This window comes from Dicentrarchus labrax, unplaced genomic scaffold (genome assembly GCF_905237075.1).
Source record: "Dicentrarchus labrax unplaced genomic scaffold, dlabrax2021, whole genome shotgun sequence".
Classification (NCBI taxonomy): domain Eukaryota; kingdom Metazoa; phylum Chordata; class Actinopteri; family Moronidae; genus Dicentrarchus; species Dicentrarchus labrax.
This window is the reverse complement of record NW_026136715.1, coordinates 24,226,483-24,251,966: the sequence shown is the minus strand read 5'-3', so window position 1 is coordinate 24,251,966 and position 25,484 is coordinate 24,226,483. Positions and strand designations below refer to the sequence as shown.

At 41.1% G+C, this 25,484-nt stretch overlaps 1 protein-coding gene across 3 annotated transcripts in view; it reads right to left on the bottom strand.

The window, feature by feature from the left end:
• Nucleotides 1-25,484, bottom strand: part of LOC127377737 (plexin-A1-like) — a 260,122-nt gene that overhangs the window by 181,927 nt on the left and 52,711 nt on the right. For all 3 annotated transcript variants that reach the window (XM_051425884.1, XM_051425882.1, XM_051425883.1), the window contains exon 3: nucleotides 19,560-19,742. In XM_051425884.1, coding sequence (XP_051281844.1) covers nucleotides 19,560-19,742 — 183 coding nt within the window. The remainder of the gene's footprint in view (nucleotides 1-19,559; nucleotides 19,743-25,484) is intronic.

Here is a 25,484-nt window from a genome sequence, read left to right as displayed (position 1 = left end):
CTAAGGAGTCTGGTTGCAATATTGCGGCTGTTTCTGGTTAAACAAAAGCTCTATCTGTAGGAACTCTTTCCATAAAGTTGTCAGACACTGTCAGCACATTTGTCTCAGTGAATTAATGGTAATGTTTATTTTCTTCTTTTCTCCACAACCTTCCTATTTATGGCTTGTGTACGTGAATTCTGTGTTATTTTTACACCTACTCTTTTGTTTGATATATAGACCGTTTATGTCTGGGGAAGACTGCATCACATTTGTGTGAGAGAAACCACTGCTATCTTTGATCCTCTTTCAATATTGTGATAATTCAATCCAGATTTCTCCAAGTGGAATAATCTTTTAATTATTAAACCTGGTCTGAAATCAGTTGTGCAGTCTGTCAAGACATGGTGTTGGGGAGACCAAATCAACTGCAAGTTTCAAAATCTTCCCAGAAGAGTGTGGCCACACTCTTGGTTTTGGAATCTCTATGGGTATAAGGCTTGGGTGTCCACATATTTCTTGTCATTAAGTATACCTAAGCTCATATAGTATGCACATCCATGCATACAAACGCGCACACAGTAACCATCTCCAAAAGTTAACACATCCATGCTGTCCAAGAATCTGTTTTCCCTCCATCTCCCTGCATCTCTTCTCCTTAATCCCTCTCTCCACATTCTGTCATCTGTCTGGCAGAGAGAGGAAGACAGACACAGAGAGAGAGAGAGAGAGAGAGAGAGAGAGAGAGAGAGAGAGAGAGAGAGAGAGAGAGACAGTCTTGGCTGGCGTGCGGGCTGTTTGGACCGATACAGGAGAATGTGGAGAGCCCTCTCATCTCTAATCTCTCCCCTTTCTCTCGCCCGTCTCCACTCCCTCCTCTACCTCTCTCACCCAATCTATCAGTCTGTTCATCTGACTCATCATCTTCACTCGTTCTGTTCTTTATTTGCCGTGTTTTCCACACTGGGGAGCGCTGTTTATAAGATCTGACATCTTCATACAGCTGCAAAGTAAACAATGTGAAACAGTGGCAATCAGATATGTGAATGCATGTTAGTGACTCTTCTTCAGAACGTACTGTTGGAGAGAGTATTTACATTGTGTTAATAAACCAAATGTTCTTTCTTTTGGAGCCTGTGAATACTCTGCTAATCTGATTAACACCAGGGAGCTAATCTGATTTACACTCCTGTCCAGTGGTCTTCCAACTGGGCACTGGGGACATGAGTTGGGTCCTTGCATGAGCAGCAGTGGACCCCTGAGGAAACTGTGGAATAGTATAATTTTACTATTGTTTAATTGCCCATAAATTGTCCTAATATTGTTCCCCAAGTGCACTCTTTGGTGAAATGAGGAACAATATCAGCTACTCGAGTGTACAATGACATGATTGTATGGAAAAGCTAAAGTGGCTATTACATAGCAAGCTTGGGTGTCTTTAAAACAACTCAAGCATTTTGTTGTTATTACCGTTTGTTATTACTTCCACTACCTTAACCAATGTCAGTTGGAGAACTCTTTCAGTGAGAGGAAGTCATATGTTGTGGCGGCTGTGTGGTCCACTGACCTGGTCAGAAGTCTCAAAGGTCTCATGGTTCCATTTACCACCAGCGTGACTGGCTCATGGATTAAATGTCACGACACTGGGTCAGAGTGGAGAATGTCGCAGTTTCAACAAGACTGACCTCACAGAAACAATGACAGTGTTATGTCGATTGTTCAAATGCCTGAAGAGCTACCTCTATTTACCTTTACTTCTTTAAAACACTGCAATCAACATCAATCCCTAACCAAGAAGTATTTCTTTAACCAAAATTATACTTGTTGATCTTGATATTTTAAGATGAATTATGATGTATCCAATTGTTAACACTGAAGAGAAAACCTCCTGTATTTTATCTGACCACATTTAACTGTGCATATTGTCTCTATGACACAGTACATATTATACAATTGGTTTACAGACCAGATAGACTATTTAAAGGTTATCATTGTTACATACTGACATATCATGGCTGCTTTACATGTTGTATTGTATTGTTGTTTTGTTTACTACTTTGTTTACTCTTACTAACCTAATATGGTTAGATGTTAAACTGTATTTTATTGGACTGGTATTTACAATAAACTGGTATCTAATCTAATCTGTCATCTTGTTCTACTGCCTGATACTATGTGAAAACTGATATATTTTAAGCAGTGATGTCACGTATTTAGTAATATTTCTACATTTGGTCCAACACACACTAAATCTATCTATTTTCTCCGTTCCAGCTGATGGAAGCATGTGTCATTTGTATTTTATGTTTTGCAGCATTTCAAACATTTGCTCATATTTTGCTTGACAACTGAAGAGAAACATGGCTGTTGAGGCATTTTCATTTGTACCCATTGACCTCAGTCATGTCACAAAGAGTAACGACAAACGGGTCAGACAAGGGTACGCTGCTCAATGTGTTTTGTATTTCTGATTACTTCTGAGGGAACCAGTGCTTCCGGGACAAGTTCATATCAGCAAAACAAGTGAAAACATCCATCCCTTTATCTATCTGTGATCATTTAACTTCTATCACTCAGCATCATCTATTCATCCATCAATCCATTATTCTACCCCTCATCTCTCTGCTATAATCTCCCATTCAGCCATCCTCTGGTGCATTGTAATCTGCTGTAATCTGATGGATTAACCTCACTGCTCTCTCTCATCAGCGGATGGTTCTGGTTCAGCGATGTGGCTTTAACCCCCGGCTGCTCATTTTTGCTCCTAGCCAGTATGCACATATGTGTTCACAGTTTTCTGTGTGTTTACGTAAAAAACAGCTAAATGAAAGGGGAACATTTTAAGTTTATGGCAGATTATAACTGAATTTAGTCTGTTTAGAACCTAAAGCTAAAAAGCTAAAATTATATAAAGCTACACGTTATAAAATCTGGTTGTTTGCATGCATTTTGTACTACCTACCTTTCCTCTATTTTAATCTAAGACTCCATGTGAAGCACAATGGAACATGTCATTATATGGTGAAAATATAACACCTCTAATAAGCGGATTCAAGAATTTTAAGACCTTAAATTTAGATAGTGGTTTGTGGTGTATGTAGACAAAGGAAAAGAAGGGAAAAACACAGAGGCTGTCAACACACTCACACACTTTCAAAGGGTTGAATTACCCATGCCTGGCTCAGAAGGTGATCGGGAGCACGAGACCAAATCCTGCACACACCCAAAAACACACTTCAGAGAGCTACAAGACTGAGTGGATTAAGCCCTCTCATCTTGGAGACGGAGTGTTAATTAGTGTGCGTGTGTGACAGTTAACACCTGGGATGCCACACGAAAGCGCAAATGACGCACAGAGGCACCAAATCATAACGATATTTTATCAACACTGATGATGAAGTACAATAAGTTTAAAAAGCCCACATATCAACACAGCAGCTCAGCGAGATCAGAGGGTTTTAAAGTCCCCGGGGTGGATAGGGAGAGACGTGGGGCAAAGATACTACGTGAGGCAAAAGGGATAAGTGCATGTTGGTGTTCTAAAACACAAAGGGAAGGTAGTTATTTTACTGTGGCCCGCTGATTTGGCCCGTTATTTTACTGTGGCCCGCTGATTTGGCCCGCTCACCAACACGGTCAACAATTGGAGCTCATGGACACACAGCTCATGGAAGCAATTAAGGTACTTTAAACACTTAGCACCTGGCCGCCACAACTTGTGTGAAAACCCCCACATATTTTTAGATTCACGCTTTCTGAGGGTAACATTTTCTACAATGTCCATCACAAATAAATCTGCTTAGGATTCATAAAAAAAAAGATACTCCATAAGTCCAGAACTTGCCTGAGAAATAAAATGTATACAGTGATAGTTGTTTATACATCCAGGGTCACACCCGCAGCAAATCAGAATACTTTTGATGGGGGGTGGGTGGGTGCACAGACTTTGAAAACCCCCTGTTGTAGGTATGCTTATTTCATTTTGCTAAAAAGGCTTAAAGGAAATGTCCTTATCAAATATAGTTCGGGACCATTTGGAAATATGACTTTAAACATATGAAATAGTATGTGAAATGTAATATTGTTGCATTATGATCCATTTGGGAGAAACTAACCACATTAGTTATGTTGTTGCTGTCTAATTCTCTACATCATCAGCTCATTTTCAGTCTCCTCTGCCACCCCCCTCCCCCACCACCACCATCCTTTATTCTCTTTTTTCTCTCCATTCCTCTCCCATCATTGCTTTTCTACAACTCATCCATCCCTCCCCTTCTTCTTCTTTCCTCTTTCCCTCTCTCTTTCTCTTCATCTATTGTCCCTCCATATGACTCTGTGACATCAGGCAGCCTGCCAAGTCACTGTACACTTCAATTAGAAGAGAGACCTCGCCGCACACGCACGATGCAACGGTCTCCTGTCTTTCAGCTGAATGCTTTGTACGCTTCCCAATGAAAGCCAAACGGCTGCAGAGAGACAGGGAGTGTGTGTGTGTAATGTGTGTGCAGGGCTTGCACTTGGAGCGTGTCCGAGAGTGTGACTTTGATATCAGTCTCGGTAATCTAAGTCATTCTCTTTGCTATATCTTGATACAATAGAGGCAGACATGTGCGTGCGCACACACACACACACACACACACACACACACACACACACACACACACACACACACACACACACACACACACACACACACACACACACACACACACACACACACACACACACACACACACACACTTATAGACCAGATGGCAGAACAACACCAGCTCTGGTTGGGTCTTTGTCCTCCTCCATTCTCTCACTATCAGCCTGTATATATTTTCTATGTAGTTCTCTGCCGGTGTGTCTGCTTATCTGTTTGTCTGTCTTAATGCATGTTTATCTCTCGGTCTCTTTCCTCCCTGAGAAAAACTCGCAGTCACTTCCAAACTTTAAAAGCAAAAATTCTCTGATGTGCCTGTACAGGGATACAGCCAAGCTATTTCACAAAATATAATCTGAATGTTTGCTTGTGGACCAGATCAGTTAAAAGTACAGGAAAGCGTGGAGTAAAAGGGAGAAAAAAGTTCAAAGAAAAGAGAAAAGAGTCAGTAAACAAAATGCAAAATCAGTGGGAGAAAAAGCATAAAGATGAAGAGATGCTGCCAGTGTTCTTGTCTACATCAGTGCAGTTGTTGATGTAACAGACTCGAAAAAACATATAGACATGCTTGAGACATGTATAGGATTTTATCACTAACGTAGATTAGAATTGTAAAAAGCTTGTCTGCTCAACCAGAACTGAGTGGTAAACATAAGATTTACAGTTATTCACTGTAACCTGACCAGTACTGCAACTAATCCTTTCCATAAATGTGGTCTAGTCAGCGAGACTCTTTTGTGCTGTTAACAAAACTGGTTAGCATTAGCTAATATAGCATATGTAGTCCACATTTCAAAGGAATGTTTTGTTATTTTAAAACCTAAGTCTAATTTTTCTAGTTTTACCATCAGGTATGTTTGTACATTTGCACTGTTTTGTATTTATGTAATGTTTTTGTTGTACCTGGTGCTGCTGTGATCTGGAGATGTTGTACCTGTTTTGTATCAGATGCTGCCATTTGACCCCGTCTAAGATAGGCCTCACTTGTAAAAGAGATTCATTACATTATTCATTACAGTCACTAAAACAAATGCTGAGATCTGGACAATGACGTCCAGTATGGCAAGCAACATAAGCGATCAGGTGATTACAAAGGCTCTAACAGTGGGTTAGATCAATATCATGGAATGCAGCTTTGACAAGGCAACCCAGTGAAGAAGATGCAACAGTACTGAATGCACTAAAACACAAGTAATGTACAAAATCACAGATGCAGCCAAAATCTATAGGGAAAAAACACATTTTTACTAAAGTTACACATTAGAACTTTAGGTATGCGAGAGAGAGAGACAGAGAGAAAGAGAGAGTGAGAGAGTACATGGCGTAAAGGGTCATTGTCCTTGATTGCAGAGCCCACTCGAGACATTAGATGTTCTCGTTGCAATCACAATGTTCACAAACGTCCAAAACAGAAATCAGGAGGCTTCTGGAGAGCAGCCAATCAACATCATAAACATCACTCTGACACTTGGTCTCTGTCTCTCACTCTCAGCCTTCTTATTTTCTCTTTCATCAGATCCCCTTGACCCCCATCAACTCTCAGTGTCTCTTCTCTCGGTGTGTCTCTCTCATTAACATGTGTGTGCTGAGCCGTGTCCTGACATCCTTGTTTCTGGCTCACAAGCCGGCTTTGAGTTGGACTAAAACACACGGTGAGAAACCAAGGTTAGGACAATGAACGGTCAAAAACAACACCAGATTAAACAACAGCTCATGATTTGTAAAGAACACAAATTACAGAGGGAGATTTTAACAATGAAAAATAAAATAGTATTTTTCTTTCAGCCTGTGTAGAGGATGGCAATAGCTCTGGCAGAATACCCATTTTTCCATTATTGGTCCATTGTCCAAGAATTTAACACCACATTGGAAGGCAAACAACACTAAAGGTGCAAGTATACTTCATCAGAAGTGCTTGTTGGATGGTCAAGTTGTATCGTCCCACTAGTTCTTTTGTAGCTGACCCAGCCCTAAGTGTCTGCAGCCGTGCTACTGGGTCGGTGAGGTAATGTCAGCATGCTTAACATGACAATGCTAATATACCAATATTTAGTAGGTATGATGTTTGTTGACCATGTTCACTATCTTACTGGATAAAAAGCGGCCAATGAGCAAGCCTACTATATCACAAAATTTAACAGATGGGTCCAAAATTATTTCATAGTTCATTCATACACTCTTAAACACACTCAGATGACAAATTAAAGGAAAAACCTGACTAAATAAACATAATAACCGGACGTTGCCAGATGGTTACACAGAACCATCTGGAAAGTCATCGTTTGAAACTGTTTGAAAAAAGTCAGGCACTTTCAAAAAATTCTCGGCAGGTGATTGGATGAACCATCTGTCACATTCTAGCGAACTTGAACCAGTCAGATCAAAGAACCATATTACGTAGTCAAACTCATAATCGAAGCCAGGAGAAGAGTGAAAACATCTTTTCCATAAAGAAAAACCTTCAGTGCCGTTCTTTGTTCTCGGAAGAAATACTTTCCAGTTCTGATATAACTTATGTTAGCAGCATCTAGGCTAACCTCTTTAGCAGCCGCCATTGTTGTTTTCAAGCAAACAGTGGCTTCTCATCTAGCGATGTTCACCTCACAGATGGGCAGATGATGAATAAAGCACATATTATAGCTGCTTCTATCCTAATTTTGAAACGGAAATGCCATGAATGGTGTTTCATGGTGTCAAACACAGTTGACACACATTTTCCTTGCATAAGACATCAGAGAATACGCATAATTGTCGTGACAGACCCCATTGAGTGTGAAGTACGCCATGTGTGTCTGATAAGAAGACAGAAGGACCATGTGTATGCATTAGTGTATGGGTGTGTGTGTGCGTTTGTATTAATGGATAGACAGATGGGGCAGTCTAGAGGAACAGTTGATGAAGGCTTTACACTGCAGCTGGCCCTTTCTCCTCCCCTCCGCAGCAAACACACTCTCAGAGATAGGAAAAAAGGTCGACTGGCACGGTTTATGTGTGTGTGTAGTGGGCTATTAGTGTGGCAGCTGCCCTGGCATCAGGTGGGCAGCTCCCATTCTACATGAAGAAAGCACAGCTGCTGTAATATGTAAACACACACTGTTTCCTACACTAAACACAATGCAAACTGATGAAGAGCAACTCTCATACACAAATAGGGAGTGTGAGATTCCCTTTAATCTAAGGATCAGTATCTCGAAGGGGCCGATACACACATTTGCACATGTGCATACAAACAAATGGAAAATGGACCCTCTCCAGGCCTATTACCCACACAGTCTGTATCCTTTCCTGCATGTGCCCTCTAATCAGATGCACATGTACACACACACACACACACACACACACACACACACACACACACACACACACACACACACACACACACACACACAGCAAATGCACACACACACACACACACACACACACACACACACACACACACACACACACACACACACACACACACACACACACACACACACACACACACACACACACACACCCATGCAGGCTGCATCTTTCCTTGATGTGAAAGAGATTAACATAACAGGCACAAACACACACTGAAATGTTTCTTCTGCTCTCTAATCAGACATAAACACACACCCATCCAGGCAGCGTATTTCCCTTGATGTGAATCCTGAAGATTGTCAAGCACACAGAGAGTGAGCTGCATCCTCCCCTACACACTAGTACAATGTGTCAAACAGACAGTCAGACAGTCCCATCAACACAACACACACACACACACACACACACACACACACACACACACACACACACACACACACACACACACACACACACACACACACACACACACACACACACACACACACACAGCTACTCCCAACATGCCAGTTGTTCTCCAGATGCCCGCCAGATACAGAGACACATGTCCACCCCATCACCTCCCGTATCTGTGCAGACACATGTTGTGATGTGAGGGGGTTAGCCAGCTTGAATCAGGCCACTGGCACCTGACACCGGTCATCAGCACAGCAGCTGCCTGAACACATCGCTGGCTGTTGCTGAACGTCTGCATATGTGTCTGTGTCTGTTGTTTGTCTGGACTCATGGCCGTACGTGCCCTAACAGCGGGACATTCTGACTCAGTGACGGGGCTAGTGACGTCTACAGTAACACGGGTGAGAGTGGGCTTGGATTTCTGCTGTTATGGGGTTAACACTGGGTTCTTTCTTGTTGTACAATTTCCACTTGTGATCACAATATGCTGTATTCACACTACAGCCATATGTGAATTACACCATAGAGGGCACATGGAAAAAGGGAAAAGGAAAAATAAATCAGCACCCAATTCATCCATGCAACAAAGGCCATTTTTAAAAATGATTGTGGTGGATGTTGCACCAATTCTTCACTCTACCAAATCCCTTAAGTGAAAAAGCAGGGAAAATGTTTACATATGGGTTTAGATTTACAAACATATATAAATATAAATATATAGCAACAATAATGCTGTATTAATCATTTTTTATTTTGCTTTACACCGTATGAACGGCACCAAACCATAAACTAACAAAGTTACCAACTAGCTGGTGAATGTGGTGGAGCAAGTATAGATTGTGGAGACCAAAACAGAGCTAAAAACAGAGTGAATATTGGACTTTCCATTCATCACATTGCAAGATAAGTTGCAAAACCCTCATGTGGCAGCAAGTGTGTTTTTGTCAGCTAACAGCTAACACTACTGTATCACTGTGGCAACTTAAAGCAGCTCCTAATAGAACTGTCAGCCCTCAGGTTAAATAAATAGTAAGTAAATACAATGTGTAATATACAGTAGTAGGAACTTATCACCCAGGTTTAAATAAAGCAAAGTTACCCACAAATAGCAGCAGCATTTCATATGGGGCTTAAAATACTCTTAAAATAATCACTTTATAATCACATGAAATAGCAATTTTGCCATAGGTTTGTCCAAAAACAGTAGACATAGCCTTTTGTCAGATATATGGGCTACATACAACCAACAGGCATAATGTCAACACCAAAGTCAGACTCTGCAAGGGTTGTGAGTGCATTAAAGCCATCTCACAGTTGATAGGTTTAGCTGTGATCTTTCCTTTTGTCTCTTGACACTCACAAAGCCTTCCCACTTATCAAAGATTCATTAGCTCACTAATCCATCCATCTAGCTCTCCATGCACATCGTCCATCCATTACCACTGCGCCATATTCCTCCAGAGGGACTGCTGAGATAATGCCCTGCTCAAGGACACAGGGGGTAATACATATGAAGTGATAGCCCACCTGGGAATTGAACCCACAACCACAATGGCACATTAGCAGCGGCTGCCTCTAATAAGTGATGCAGAACAGTATCATATCAAACTCTGTCCCGGAGGTGGCAGAGATCCTGCTGTTGTAATTCCGATCGCTCTGCCAGCGCTAAAGAAGGACTATTTCTGTATCACTCCATCCTCATCCGATGCTGACTTTGAGAAAAAAGGTCCTTCTCTTTTTATTCCCCCTACATGCTGTCCATTTGTCTGCTCCTATGATAAGTAACAGCTGGGGAATTCAAATGCAGATGAGTATACAGGAGACATTTTAAAGTGCGGAAGGTGTAGTCCCATTAATTCATTTTCACACTGATGCATTCATTTTCTGTGTAGACCCATTTTGGCAGTAATAAAGAAGTACTGTGCTATCCTAGGAAACCATTTCACATGTACTTCAGATGAAGACACTCTTCAAATCACAGTTTTAAAAATATGCCTAAATATAGATACAGATGGTCATATATGACATTCATTTAATTCAAATTAAACACTACTAATGCAGCTTTTTTTGTCCTGTGCACCACTGACATCATACAATGCATGTTCTATATATATATTCGGCCAGTTAAAATCTATTTCCAAAGATCATGGACTGTGTCGGTCATTTAAAGCCCTGTCCATTACCCATCATTTGTTTGCTTGGGATAGCCCAGCTGTTAGAAACTCTGGTCTCCTAATGCAGTGTTGTGTGAATGAAAGTGAATGGTATTGGGTTAGCTTAAGCCATTGCAACAAGTTTTACAAATGAATCTCATCTTAAAGGACCAGTGTGTAGAATTTAGTGGTATCTAGTGGTGAAGTTGCAGATTGCAACTAACTGAAACCCCTTGTCTCAATTCGTGAAACACGCAAAACAGGCCCTGTCTACAGCCAGTGTTTGGTTTTTCCATTCTGGGATACTGTAGAAACATGATTGTTCAACACTGCATGCTCCGTAGAAGAGGACCCACTCCCACTGTGGATAAAAACGGCTCATTCTAAAGTAATAAAAACACAGTAATTCTTATTTTCAGGTGTTTATACACTAGTGAAAACATGAATATTAAATTCCATATCTGCCAATAGATCCTGAAATGTTACACACTGAACATTGAACACATGCATTCTGTTGTATGTAGATTAAAGATGGTAAGATTCAACGATTCACATTGGTGCACTGGCATAAAGGTTTATAAGGATTTGGGATTCATTCAGGATGCATAATTTCTAACGTCTTGCATCAGTAAAATGTATTTAAAAATGTGACCAATCATTTTAGATTTATATTGATTGCTCCTCTCTAAACTAAAAAAAGAACCAAAGAAACAAAATCAAATTATCTGTACCATATCAAATTACATTATTATCGTTACGTTACATTACCGCATTATGTTGTGTGAAAGAAATATTTGAAGAAAACTCAGCTTCAGAAGAATACAGTACAATACAGACGGTTAAGACGAGCATTGATGCTGTATGGAGTGCAACACATATGCAGGTTGTATCAGTACTTCTGTGACCTCTATCCTGAAGGCAGACAATTTATATCCTTTGCCCAACACACAAATCTCTCCGAGTGGATTTGCATAGGTTAAAAACAAATCTGGGCTCTCCTCACAATAGCACAGTTTCACTAATAGGGATCTGTTAATAAATGTAAAATCAGTGACTTAATAAGGAAACAGGAAAGACAATATCAGGATAAGATAAAAAATAAAACCATTAGGTTATAAATTTTCTTATATAATTGAATCAAATCATGTCGAATTACACTGCAATGCAATAGGGGTGAATCATGTCACATCATATCGGTAGTTGCTTCATATGTAACTTTAATGTATTGGATCATTGGCAATGCATGCACTGAAATACGTATCACATCACCTCAGTAACAGATGCTCAATATGATCATTTACAAGTAGGTATATCATGTCACTTTTATCTTGTGCAGATTTGTCTTACATGTCTTTGTATCTGTTCATCTAGTTCTCTCCCTTTTTGTGTCCCTCTGTGTCTCTCTCTCTCTCTCTCTCTCTCGTGAAAGGCTTGACAGAGATAGCACTTTTTTCCAGGCTGACGTACACTAATGTACTAATGGATAGAGGAGATAAGGACAATGAGGGAGAGGAGAGAGGGGATGAGGAGTGCAGTAGAGAAGGACAGTCACACACACACGCGCACACACACACACAGATGAGGCGGGAAATTCTCGAGGGAGGCAGATTTTGCGGGCATGTGGCCCACCTCAGTTTGGAGAGAGAGAGCGCTGAAGGTGACATCTGAGTGAGAGGGAGTGGAGGGGAAGAGAGGGAGGTTGTAGACGGGAGAACTATAAGACCTGAAGAGAGAGAGTGCAGAGAAGTACTAGTGGAGAGAATGGGATGATAATTCACTCAAACACTAGCACCGCTTACAGCAGTAATATTATCTCTGCAAGATTTACACACTAGTCTTCCTTCAACAGGCTCTTACAACGGCTAAACACATACACACTTTGTCACACATTAATTTATAGAGGATCACACGAGCACAAATCCACCGCTCACTGACACATTGATGTATATTACTTCATGTCCACATAGTAGCAAGTACTCACACACAAAGAGTGTGCATGCTAAACTGTTTCAGAAACTCTCAGATCACACTTTTGAGCATGTGTGCATGGTGAATGTGTGCATGCACGTGGGCAGAGAAGCTCTAGGCATGAATGATACCACTAACACACACACGTTTTCACAAAGCCTGTTGTGTATTCTGAGAAACTAATAGGACATTATTCCACTAACTTCTAGTTAATGGGATAAAGATGGAATTAGTGTGTTCAGGTGTTGCGCTCATCTGCTCATTATGAGTTTGCATTGGAGAGGAGAGAACTCAGTCCGCACGCACACACTCACACACAAAAAAACAGGAAAACAGACAGCAGCCCGACCGCAGATTATCAATCATCTCTACCAGCCTGGTGTTTTTGCCATTTAACCAGGCTGAGCAGCCGATGCGCTGCTTCAATCATCGTCTGCCAGTCTAAATGCTAGTGCTAATTAGCATTCACATGCTAAATTACCTCCCATTCCATGTTTCCTGATTAGGCTTAATCATTCTGACAGCTAGTTTTACTGCTAAGCTTGTAGCGCCAATACATGCACAGCCATCTCAGACTCTAGGAAGAGATCCAAGGCACTCTCATTCATTGGATACTGGGATTTAAAGAGCTGGTATCCTGCTTAGTAAACTGCTGAGACCAGTGGTTCCCAACCGGAGTGGTATACCTGTCTGATGTTTCACAAGATAAATCTGAAAGGCCGTACGATGATTTACAGGCTTTACTAATTCTATTCATTTTTACAGATTTTTCCCTAATCATTTTTTTTTTCTGTAAAATATCAGATAGTTTTGCCTCTTCAGGCAATATTTAGAGGTATAAAGTTAGGAAGAAAATTAATTTGCTGGAACCTGCTTAGTGGTGAATAAGTACTCAGATCTGTAGTTAAAGGACCAATGTGTAGGATTTAGTGGCATCTAGCAGTGAAGTTTTAGATTGCTGCTAACTGAACACCGCTGGCACCTGTATGTGGTAAACTGCATGAGAACGGGCTCTGAAGTGTGTAGGAGAAACTAAAACTACAGAGCCAGAAAATGCTAAAATGCTGCCCTACCTACAACCTGTGCTTGGTTTGACTGTCCTTGGCTACTATAGAAACATGGTGGTTCAACATCTCATTGCGGACTCCATGGAAGGTGACCTGCTGTGTTTGTAGAAGTAAAGTGTAAAACAAATAGCTATTAGTGAAAGTTTCACATTTAAAATCTTACTTAAGTAAAAATACAGAACTATTATCTGCAAAATGTATCGAACAAAGAGGACAAAGAGGCCCCTGTGACTGATACATTATTATATATGACATTATTAGATTGTTGATACTGATCCGTCAATGTATAAGCAGTATTTTAGTGTTGTAGCTGGTTAAGGTAGAGCTAGTTTTAACTACTTTAGATACATTTAGTTTAGTTTAGCCCAGTGATTCCCTACCTGAGGGTCAGGTCCCTCCAAGGGGTCACAAGATCATTCTGAGGGGTCATGAGATGACAGATGGAAGAAAGAGGAATAACAATGTCCTGCAACCCAAATTTGAAATATTGGATAATTTTACTTCTTTGGGCTTTGAAAAGAAGTTAAGAGGAGAAATCTCCCGTTAGTGGAACTGCTACAGTTTTTAGGGGGTCACAAGCCAAAAAGATTGGGAAGCACTTGATGTAGAAGTACAAAGACTACTTAAATAAGGATGAAATACTTAAGTAAAAGTACAGGCACCTCAAAATTATAATTAAGTACTGCACTTGAGTAAATGTACTGATATATGCTTATGAGAAAAGTAGGCACCTTCTTAATTAAAGTTGGAAGTCACTGGTGGAATACTGTTAGATATACTGCTTAAGAGATGGTGGGCAGATCATGACTTAGTTCACAGAATATATATATGGCTTATTATCTTACTAAAGGGTTGATATAACTAAGGGAGTGGGCTACTGTTAACAGGAAGTGTAAGGGAGGGAGATAGGATAGGGCAACATATGTCACTGCTGTCACACAGAAGTTGAGGAGAACGCAAGAAGCATCTTGCCAAAGAGCAAATTAGATCATCTCTGAGTGGGAGGGATGTACGATCGAAGGAGCGGGGCCAGTGAACTTCTGGTCCACCTCACCGTCTCTGAGACGCCCCGAAGCCTAACCAGTCTCACTCGTCTCAGTGTCTCAAGGCAGTGAAGTGCCAGCGTTATGTCAATCAACCGGTTGGCACAGTTACCTCAGTAGCGCTGCTCCAATCGGTCTTGTCACTCAGGCTATCTTCCAAGATAGAAAGGAAAGGGAAAAGTAATTGGATTTGCTGCTAGCAGGGAAATGATGAAATGACATGAAACCACCCCCCCTTACCCACCACACACACATCCACATTCGCACACCTATACACCGCTCTGAGTAAATCTCCCTCTTGCTTGCCTCTTTTTGTTTCTGAAGTCTTGAAATACTTCAGGCTGTTAAGAGTTTCTTTTCATCTCGCCTGATGTGGCGAGAGCGCCTTGTTCTCCCAGGTAGACAAAAGAGGAGACGAAATGAGGGGTATGAAAGGATTTCCAGGTTTTTACTGAGATCTGAGAAGGGTTTTTTAGGGTGTTTCTGGCAAACGGCACAGAAAGGCAGCCCATAGAGAAATTTCATGCTGTTAAAAGCGATCAGTACCCCACCTACACCTTGTCTCCCTACAAAGTGATGCACTGTGGTATTTAAAAGACAAATGTAATGATGTTCGACTCTGAAATACTGAGCAAAGAACAACAATATATAATGCATAGTATGCTGCTGCTGGATGGCAGGCATGAGACTGGTGGGTTTCATGCTGTCTGGTAAGAGTGCAACCCACATCCAACAAACTATTCCCTGCACCCAAAACCCACACTGTATGTCCGATATACTACATCCTACTGTACATCTTTCATCTTACGTCATACACCCTCCGTCTCATGTCTTTCATCTTGCAGCCCCCGGGTCCCGAGTCTTGTATGGTAGTATGTCCTTCAACCTTCAGCACACTCATCTTTTATCTTTTATCTTTCACTTTACATCCAACAGTTAATGGTAATCACGTTAAAAAGATAATTTGATGAAGCCACAGTGGAGATATTCATGCCTTAAGTCAATGCAATGTTTTTGAGATTTGTGGCACCAGTTTGTTACTTTTGTTGCTCCCTTCTCACACCTGACATTGAAATCTGGTAAACACAAAGCGAGCAAGGCAACATCCACTTTTGCTTTCTTATTCACCAAGCAACAGTGTTTGGATAACATAAAGTGAGACTATTGACCATTTAAAAGACACAAATTATAAATTAACACAAATTAAAAATGTAACTAAATTCAATACTTTTGCCTCATTATTTACTGTGTGTGGTATGATCAGTAGCTTATGGTGGCTATTGTTAGCCCATAATAGCAAACTTTAAGATACTGTACATAGTGCCATATAACACACAAGAGTCAGTTGCAATACCATTTTATATCAAGGTCCACTAATAAGCTTTTTCCAGAGCTTTCAACTAAATTTGTACATTGTACATCCATTGTAATACATGCTATGTGCAAAGGGGTTTGCACATAGGGTTGAAAAGGGTAACAACTTTTTTCATTAATCTGATTGGCAGATTCATTTACTGATTAATTTTTAAATTAATTGTTTGGTCTCTGAAGTGTTAGAAAATAGTGAAAATGCCAGTCACAACTTCCTGTATCTAATCTTGAAATTACTTGTTTTGTTTCTGACTAATAGCCGAAAAGTGAAACAATTAACCAATCATCATTATAAAATAGTTTCTGATTCATTTCATATTGAATCATAATCTACATCCACATCCTGAAGTATGTCTTAAATCTTAAATCTCATATCAGCATGCATAAAGCATCGGCATTTCGCCATTGTCTGCGTTTTCTTATCGGCCACTAAATGTAATGGCTTTACCTTATCCTAACAAAGGCCATACTACAGCATTAAATCCCCCAAAAACGAACCCTTATTTTAACACAGGGCCGTTAAAATTAATTACTAATAGAATGCTGATTTAGTGTAACTCAAAATTCTGAATCGACAAGGGCAACTACTGAAACAGTGTTAGTCCTGACATGCACAGTCTCTTTAAAGAGAGAACGACATTAGCCCAACAGCAAATAGAGAGGTTAGGTGGGTATTTTGCACATACATGCTGTGTGCTTAGTCAGTCAAAGCTTTCTGATTAGTCATGCTGATGTAAAGCAGCAGATTCACCCCATCTATCTCTCTGTCTCTCTCTCTGTGTCTCTCTCTCTGTCTCTCTCTCTGTCTCTCTCTCTGTCTCTCTCTCTGTGTCTCTCTCACACACACACACACACACACACACAAAAGACACCATCACTTATCCAATGGACTGTCTAGGTTTAAGATTTACACTAGCGATTATATATTCATAGATCAATCAATACAGGGAGTCTAGCAGCCGAGACGTGTCCACGCAGGCAAACACACATGCGGCAACAGTCGCATTGTAGGAATCCTAATGAGCGTGCGTGTGAGTAGACATCGATGCGCTGCAGCTTTACATTTCATTAGGCCAAGGAGCACAGTTTAACTCCCAATGAATAGCAATAAAACCACACAGCCTGTAACCATCTCTCTCCATCTGCCTCAGCCTCGCTCTCTTTTTCTCCTTTCTAAATCCCAGCTCTGTTCCCTCTTCCTCCCTCCAAATTCTGTTAAGCACAAATCTAGTTCAGTCATTTAACAGTTGTTCTCCAATTTATCGGGAAAGACCTCATTTAAAGCTAAAACTAATCACCTCCTGTGTCAAAGGAAAGACTTACCAGGCACCAACAAATGTAAAAAGCCTCATAAACTGGCTGTGGGAGTAATCACTGCTGATTTATTGCGATTGGTGTCCTGTCTCGCCGTTTACCCGGCTCATACAGACGACTGCCTGTTACTGCAGCATCTGCATTGATCTGTGTGAGGACACCGGCAGCCTCCACCTCCGTATTCACCTTCCTCCCTCCATCCCTGAGCACAGGAAGACATGCCGGCTGAGGGGAAATGGGATTCCGATCAGCGGGATATCATCCAGGATCTGCTGACCCCACACACACACAAATCATCTGTCTGCACACACGCACAGGCACAGAACAGGGGTCAGGCGCAAGGACTAGTGGGCTAGGTTTCAGTCGACTTAGCAAAACACCAGAGACAGGAAGCTGTGTAAGGAGGCGTGTGTGTGTGTGTGTGTGCACATTATCATAGCCTATATAAAAGCAGTTGACAGCAGCATTACTGCAACAGATATTCCAGCAACTGCAGGAACACACAGGCCTAATGCTTAAACTGTCAAACTCGTATCAAAGATTGTAGCGGCTTTTGGTTGGCTTTAATAGAATATGACAGAAAGTACGATGTAAACACAAAGACTTCCAAACAAAGACAAAAATACACAAGCACCTACAAAATGATAGATGACTTGAAAGTATAGTTAAAAAAAAAAAAAACTAAACAAAGAAAAACTCTGGGGAACAGTCTTGAAAACTTCTCAAAGTTAAATGCTGCCGACAGTGAAATGTGGCTGTAACTTCTTTTTTTTATTTATTTTGTATTATGTATGTATTTATGCAATTATTTTTATCCTCAGGTAACTGTTTTATCCGGTCTCCAGAGTATTGGTGACACGGACACACTCACACGGAGACGTCCTGCTGAGGGAAAAAGTGGAAAAAACACAGAAGCTGCTCAGTCGGATCTCAGATGAAGGAGCAGCTGATTGGCACACACACTGTGCGGTCTACTCAACATGGGTACTCGAGAAGCACACACACACACACACACACACACACACACACACACACACACACACACACACACACACACACACACACACACACACACACACACACACACACACACACACACACACACACACACTGTAAACCCACAGGCGCACACTGAAAAGGACTGCATGCTGTGTGTAGCCTATGCTGAACATGATGGGAAATTACTTGCTGGTGATTGAGGAGGGCACACAACAGACACACACTCGCACACACAGAACATGGGGCTTTCTCACCAAAGGTACTCAGGAGACACATAAGAAATCTTCTTCACCCACCTTATAGCCACTCAGAAACACTCCCTAGCTCTTGAAAACACTGTGACTAGGCCGCCAAGCAGCACTCGGCAAGAAAAAACCCACACAGCTCCGGTGTGTCGAACAGCATGAGCTCTACACCCAAAAAGACACACACACACACACACACACACACACACACTATCTCGCTGTCTGAGAACGCTTGCAGCTCCAGAGCTGCGATCTTACTCTTTTTCTTCAAACGTATATGTGTCTTATTTGCTATGTTTTAAAAGCATTCAATGACAATGCCAAAGCAGTGAAAAGCCATTTTGAAATAAAACACAGACACAGACACATGCACACACACACACACACACACACACGTATATATATGAATATACACACATTCACAGCTGAGGTCTGCAAAGAGATTTCTGATGACAAAACCATTTGTCAGCAGTGCCAAAACCAATGACCATTGAAAATACATCATAAAATGACACAAAATTGCTTCAAAGTGAAAATGGTTTTCTGTAGAGCATGGAGACACACACACACACATACACACACACACACTCAGTTTTGTACCCTAGCAGGAGCATTTGAATCCCCATTTTGGTCACGTTTTATTAGTTTTATGTCAGTTATAGCTGTAATTTATGTCTCACGCTGTTCACAATGTAGAAGAAGCAGCCAATGACAAGAGTCAGAAAATACACCAGCTGAGATTACACCCCAGTCACTGTAAGGTGAAAATCTTACACCTGCAAAACAGCATTGTTCTGTATCATTGCATTTTGCCTATTTAAAGAGTGTCTAGTCCTTGATTCTAAGTTAATACATCCAGGACTTTTTCAATGCTTTTACCTCACAACAGTATCTGATTTAAAGAACAAACTAAGCACACGTGTACACACACACACACACACACACACACACACACACACACACACACACACACACACACACACACACACACACACACACACACACACACACACACACACCAGGGTGCCTACCTTCTTCATGTGTCCGCTGCGGGTGCCAGTGAACGCCACAGTGTGTCCGCGGTAGTCGTAGGCTGCCACAGAGGTCATGCCGTCGTCCTTGTCCACGTAAAGCGGGATGCCCTCGATGGCGGTGGTGCCCCCTAGAGGCTGATTGAAGTCCTGGCCACAGAAGTTATCGTCTATCTGCAGCGGCTGGGGTATTGAGGTGGGAGGGGGGTGGGTAGAGGGAGAGGAAGCCATTAACTCAACACATTAACACTTCTTAAATCCCTTTTCTCGTTAAACTAACATTAATTCTTAAAGAAGGAGGAGGCTTTCGATCTCCCCGGCACTTAGTGCACGTTTTATGGTGCTGGAGCGAAGCCAAGCCGCTGCAGATTTAGTGAGAAATGGGGTGAAATTAATGGGCGTCACTGGAAAAATTAGCTTCAGTTTCCTTCCTCCATTTTAAACTTTTTTGATAGACAAGGAGAGACAGTGATATATGTCTTTTATTAAGGACAAGCACAATCGAACTGGCCTCTGCGATTGATGCTTTCGTCCTCCATCACAGCCTTTGATTATTTCATAGTACATGATGTCGAACCAAGCAATTAAGCATCTCAGCATGGTTCGAATGGGTGAACAGTTGTTTGCTAATGTTTTAAATATTGATTTCTTTATATACAGCTTCGGCAGTCTAGTTTCTAATAAGAAACAAGAGACAAGAGCCAATAGAGTGAGTAAATCAAATGGAGCTGGAAATGAACATGGAGGGGAGAGCGAACACATGAGCAGGACACCGGAGGAGATGACAGAGAAATGACGGGAAGTAAATTATAGGTCAGATTAGCATATCATCATCAAAATGTCTCGTAAAGGCACATCGCCACGCTGATATGTTGATGTGTCACGCTTGATTTATGATTCATGTGTATGTAACTGTGTGTGTGTGTGTGTGTGTGACAGCTATGTAGACATCGGGAGGTTCCCCTCGACTCTGACATGTGTAGCAGAGCTATTCGACAGCAACTGCAATTACTGTGGCGACCTCAGAGGAGCACACTGGGAAAATACACAACTTGAGGTCCAAACAACTCTGAAAGGAGCTTGAACAGATGCATCTACTTAAAAACATACACTACATGCATATGAATAATTCAAGTTTCAATCCAAATGAGAAGCAAATTTAAACAGAATAAGCAAGAAAATACAAATTAAGTGCACTTTTTCATTGACTACTGTCGTAAATTTTAGGATTTGGTTAATCAAGAAAAACAGTTTGTGGTGTTAATTCTCCAGTCTGGCGCCTTTGAATCAGATGTGTGGACTCGAGTCACAAATTGTATGACTTTAGACTCAACTTGACTCAATAAAAAAAGACTTGCAACTTGCCTTGAACTTTCGACTTGAAAATATTTTATACCGTCCAAAGAAATAAGAATCTGCCTCAAATCAGTTTTTTCCCCTCATTTCCTAAAACAACTAACGTTAACGCTATTCATTCCCAGCAAGTTTACATTTAAAGGACTAGTGGGTAGGGTTTAGTGACATCTAGTGCTGTAGTTGCAGATCGCAACTCCATCAATTCACCTTCCCCTTGACACTTGGAAGGGGAAAGTAAATTGATGGAGATGCGATCTGCTACTACAGAGGCTGCGACACATTCCAAAAACACCATTATCTAGATCCAGTGTTTGGTCCCTTCTGGCCCACTGTAGAAACATGGTGGTTCAACATGGCGTACTTCATGGAAGGAGACCTGCATTATCTGTAGATTAAAACAGCTCAGGTAAACAACTAAGGTAACGAAAACACAACAATTCTTATTTTCAGGTGATTATACACTAATGAAAACATACCTATGAATATTATATTCCATTTCTGCCAATAGATCCCCCTTAATGTAACACATTTTTAATTCCCCAGATCCACTTTGTTTGAACCAATCTGAGAGCATTCGATCAAGTTGCAGGAGAAAAAAATTGTTTTATTTGTTCTGTTGTTAAAATGGCATTGAAGGGCATATTCTGACTTGTTTAAGACTTGAAACTCATAGTTTAGGACTTCAGACTTGAGTGCAAAGACTTGCTTACTTGTAACTTGGAAAACAATGGCTTGGTGCAGGACTAGATGATGTGATTAAAGGATCGTCAGTCAAGCCTCAAATAAAGAAAATTTCTGTTGGAAACTTGATGGAAATATGGCATTTATGGTTGTTCCATTTATTCATTTGAGGAAAGTTACAGTCTCATGCTCCACACAGATGTGATGTTTGCATCTGCTGCTATTTCTCATCCCTTCCAAGGATGTTTTAGTGACTTGCTGTGTGTACGTCATGATTCATTCGCTAAGTCTGTTGCGTTTTGTCGCATTTTAAGCTCTAGTGATACAGCCACTTTTCCACCACAGCCAAGCGTTAAAGAAAAATTGCGATTGCTTTTTATTGCCATAAAAACAGGTGAATGGAAACACACTTACTATGGGAACTCACATGCAGACATAAAACAAAAATTTAAAAATAAGAAGTAAAAATATATATGAACAAACATGCACAGGAAAGAACAAAGCGCGCACACACACACACACACACACACACACACACGTACAATCAAGCCTCACACACTTCACAAATTAACATACCAGCTTTCACTTGTTCATTACAAGACATATCGTCTCCATAGAGACTAATCAATCACTCCGTCCCACCAAAACGGCAAAGCTGTCAGTGTGTGTGTTTGCGCACATAAGTGTGTGTGTGTGTTGCAGGTTGAGAAAAGCCTGTGGCGGACATCGTCTGCCTTCTACCAGACTTTCAATGGCAGCCAGAAACACAGCAAAGTTGAACTTCGAAGAACAAAGACACAAAGTGAGACAGAGTGAGTGAGGGAGACGCAGACACACAACGCTTTGGATTTTGTGTGATTGACATAAACATGTTTGGAACAATTTGGGAACTGTTTTGCAAGTAATTTGTGAGGAAGAAAGGAGACGAAAGGAGAAAAACAAGAGCAAGTAAACAAAAGGAAGGTAGGGAGTGGAGTGATAAAAGAGGAGATGGAGACAGATATGAAGAGGAGGAAATAAAAATGTAGAAGAAGAAGATGGGCAGCAGTAGAGAGAGAGAGAGAGAGAGAGAGAGAGAGAGAGAGAGAGATGACAATATGACCCTGGCCTTGGGTTTCTGCCTCGTTTCCTCTGATAAAGACAAAGCAGAACCTCCATTCATTTCTGTCACTCATTTCCTCTTTCCTTCTATCCCACTATCTCCTCCTCCTGCTTATCCTCCCTTCCTTCTCTTCACTCTCTTCTCTTTTTCCTTCTCTGTCTCCACATATTTCTCCTCTCCCTTCCTCTTTTTTTTTTTCTTTCGAGGTTCACAGGGACAAACCGGTGGGAAATGGTGTCCATCCCAAAAAGGTTACTCTTTTTTACCCCTGCGTTCCCATGCCTGCAGCTCTTAGAGACTGTCTTTCCTTCCTTCCTCCCTTTCTTCCTCCCTACGAGAGCATTTTCAGAATGAGCATTTATAGGTCACATGATTCTTAAGATAAGCAACTACATGCAGTCTGCAAATAGAACAAAAAGAGAAGACTTTCATGGCATGATGGTCAGAATCAAGCCTTCTATCCTCTTTGTATCCAAAACAAATCTTTTAGAAGAACATGACTGGATATAAAATAGTTTATTATAGTAGCTCATAATAGCATTATTTGGCCTGGATTTATTTATGCCGGGCGCCTCATACTAATCTGCATTCCCAGTGTCTGTCGAGCTCGCACACACAGAAGTGAGATCGCCATCTTCCCAGCGCTGTTGCCGGCATGCTGAGGACGCTAATGGTTTGTTATGTTTAGCCTGACTTGCATCATTACCATAGAGTCAACAGCTCAGATTGAGGCACAGTGGAGCGTTCAGTCGACGTGTTTTCACTGCAGACAAATGTGGCCTCACACAGACCTGACATCTGCTAGCTGTTGTGTGCCTTGTAGACATGTAATTCCTACGGTGTGCGTACTCTATCATTCCTCTACAGCAACTCGTTGAGGAGACGCTTTTTCAGCCACCAATATGGAAGTGACTAGAGAGTTTAATTCAATAGGGAAGGCTTTCATAATTTGATTGTTGATTTTGAAGTCAGGGAGTACAAACAGATCATGCAATCCAAGCATTTTCTCCTGACGTAGGCCTACATGTGATAGTTATTCATTCATGTTACAGTGCATTCCCATCAGACACTCATCACACATGTTGCATGGAATCCTTTAACACTAAGACGCTTTATGCATCTTGAGCGGAGCAGATAGCTATCCAGCCTTAAAAAGGCTTAGTGTATATGCATCCAAGAAGCATTCGAGACAGATTTGAAACCCCCAGGTGCATTCTAGCCAGATGTTGAAAAGGTATAAATGCATCTGTCTCTTAAAGACACACACACACACACACACACACACACACACACACACACACAGCCTGTGATAATAGCCACTGCCCCCTGTGACAATAGCAGAAGAAGAAAAATATTCTGTTTTTACTGAAAAAGACAGCATTCGTACTAAGCAAATGAAAATGAACATTCCACTTATATTACTGTTTACAAGCAGCAGTGCTTACTTTGATTATCGTAACTGTTAATGATGTACTGTACATACAGGGGAATTTCCCTCCTTTTCAAACTGCAGCCACATCGCTGACGTAGTAAAAGTGGAACAGCAAGAGCCACTTGAGCCATGTTGCGTCAAAAGAGGATTTCTTTCAAAGTTCCTGGGTGGACTGGGTGCGAACACAGCCTCCCTGTTTCATTTGTTCAGCCACCCTCTTGAAAAGGTTGGTGTTGCGATATTTGCACATATCCAAAAACCTTTTGATATCCAAGTCTTTCATAATGTTTAAAAGTAGCTGTGTTTCTCCTTGCAACCAGAAACATGGGCTTTCCTTTTGTGTGTTGGTTGGCTAGTTGGTTTGTTAACAACACACATAGCTGACTGTAAACGGGAAAAAGGCAGTGTGCTAAAGCAGCTCCAGTGATTTTAACACATACAGTTATCTGATTCCTGACCAGGTCAACCACTAAATGATCTGCACAAGAATGTCCTTCTGGACTGAAGAGCTTGCCCTGATTTCTAGGAAGTCCAATAAAAGCAAGATGGATTGCAGTAAGCTTTGTTGTCTGGCTGATGGAGATGCATGCATGTTGCTATATGTGTATGAGAATGTATTTAAAAAGCTTTTCCGGATAAAATACATTTCAAATTAATACTGTAAAAGGGGCTAATGTTGGTCAGTCCACACCTACTTTTGTCACGACATGCAGAAAAGTGGCACAGGCCACTGCAGCAACTCCGAACATGGATCGCCAGCTCTATCGATTGAGCTACCATATATTAGAAATGCAGTTAAAGGCATTTCTAACCATAAACGGAAATTCAGAACGGGCAAAATCCAAGTCTGGTCCAAACCACATTACAAAGTAAATTGTTTTCTTTAAAAAACTGAATAAAAACAGTTCTGAATTGGCAAAACTCATTAATCTGAGCCAGCGATACTTCAGTACGCCGGATACATTTTGCTCAGAACCAATGAAGTATTGACACTCAATTACCAGCCATAACCGTGCTCTCACTCACTGTTGGTCATTTGTCCTCACACATTTTGTACAGGACACTCTAGATAGCCCATCATAAATATCAAATACAGTATGTGTCATATTATCTGGGCCTGATTTGAGTGGTTAAATCAATCATACTTCAATCATCAGCTGCATAACTCAGGTCATTTTTCAAACAACCATTTACTGCGTCTACTTTCTGACACTGCAGTTTTATGTCTATATGTACTTGAAGAAGAGTACTGTCTTCTATATTAGTATTGGGTTTTTCATGTTAAAATTACTAATAAACTATGACTGAATCGTCAACTGGATGGTTAGACAGTGTTTGGTGTAATCAGTGTAAT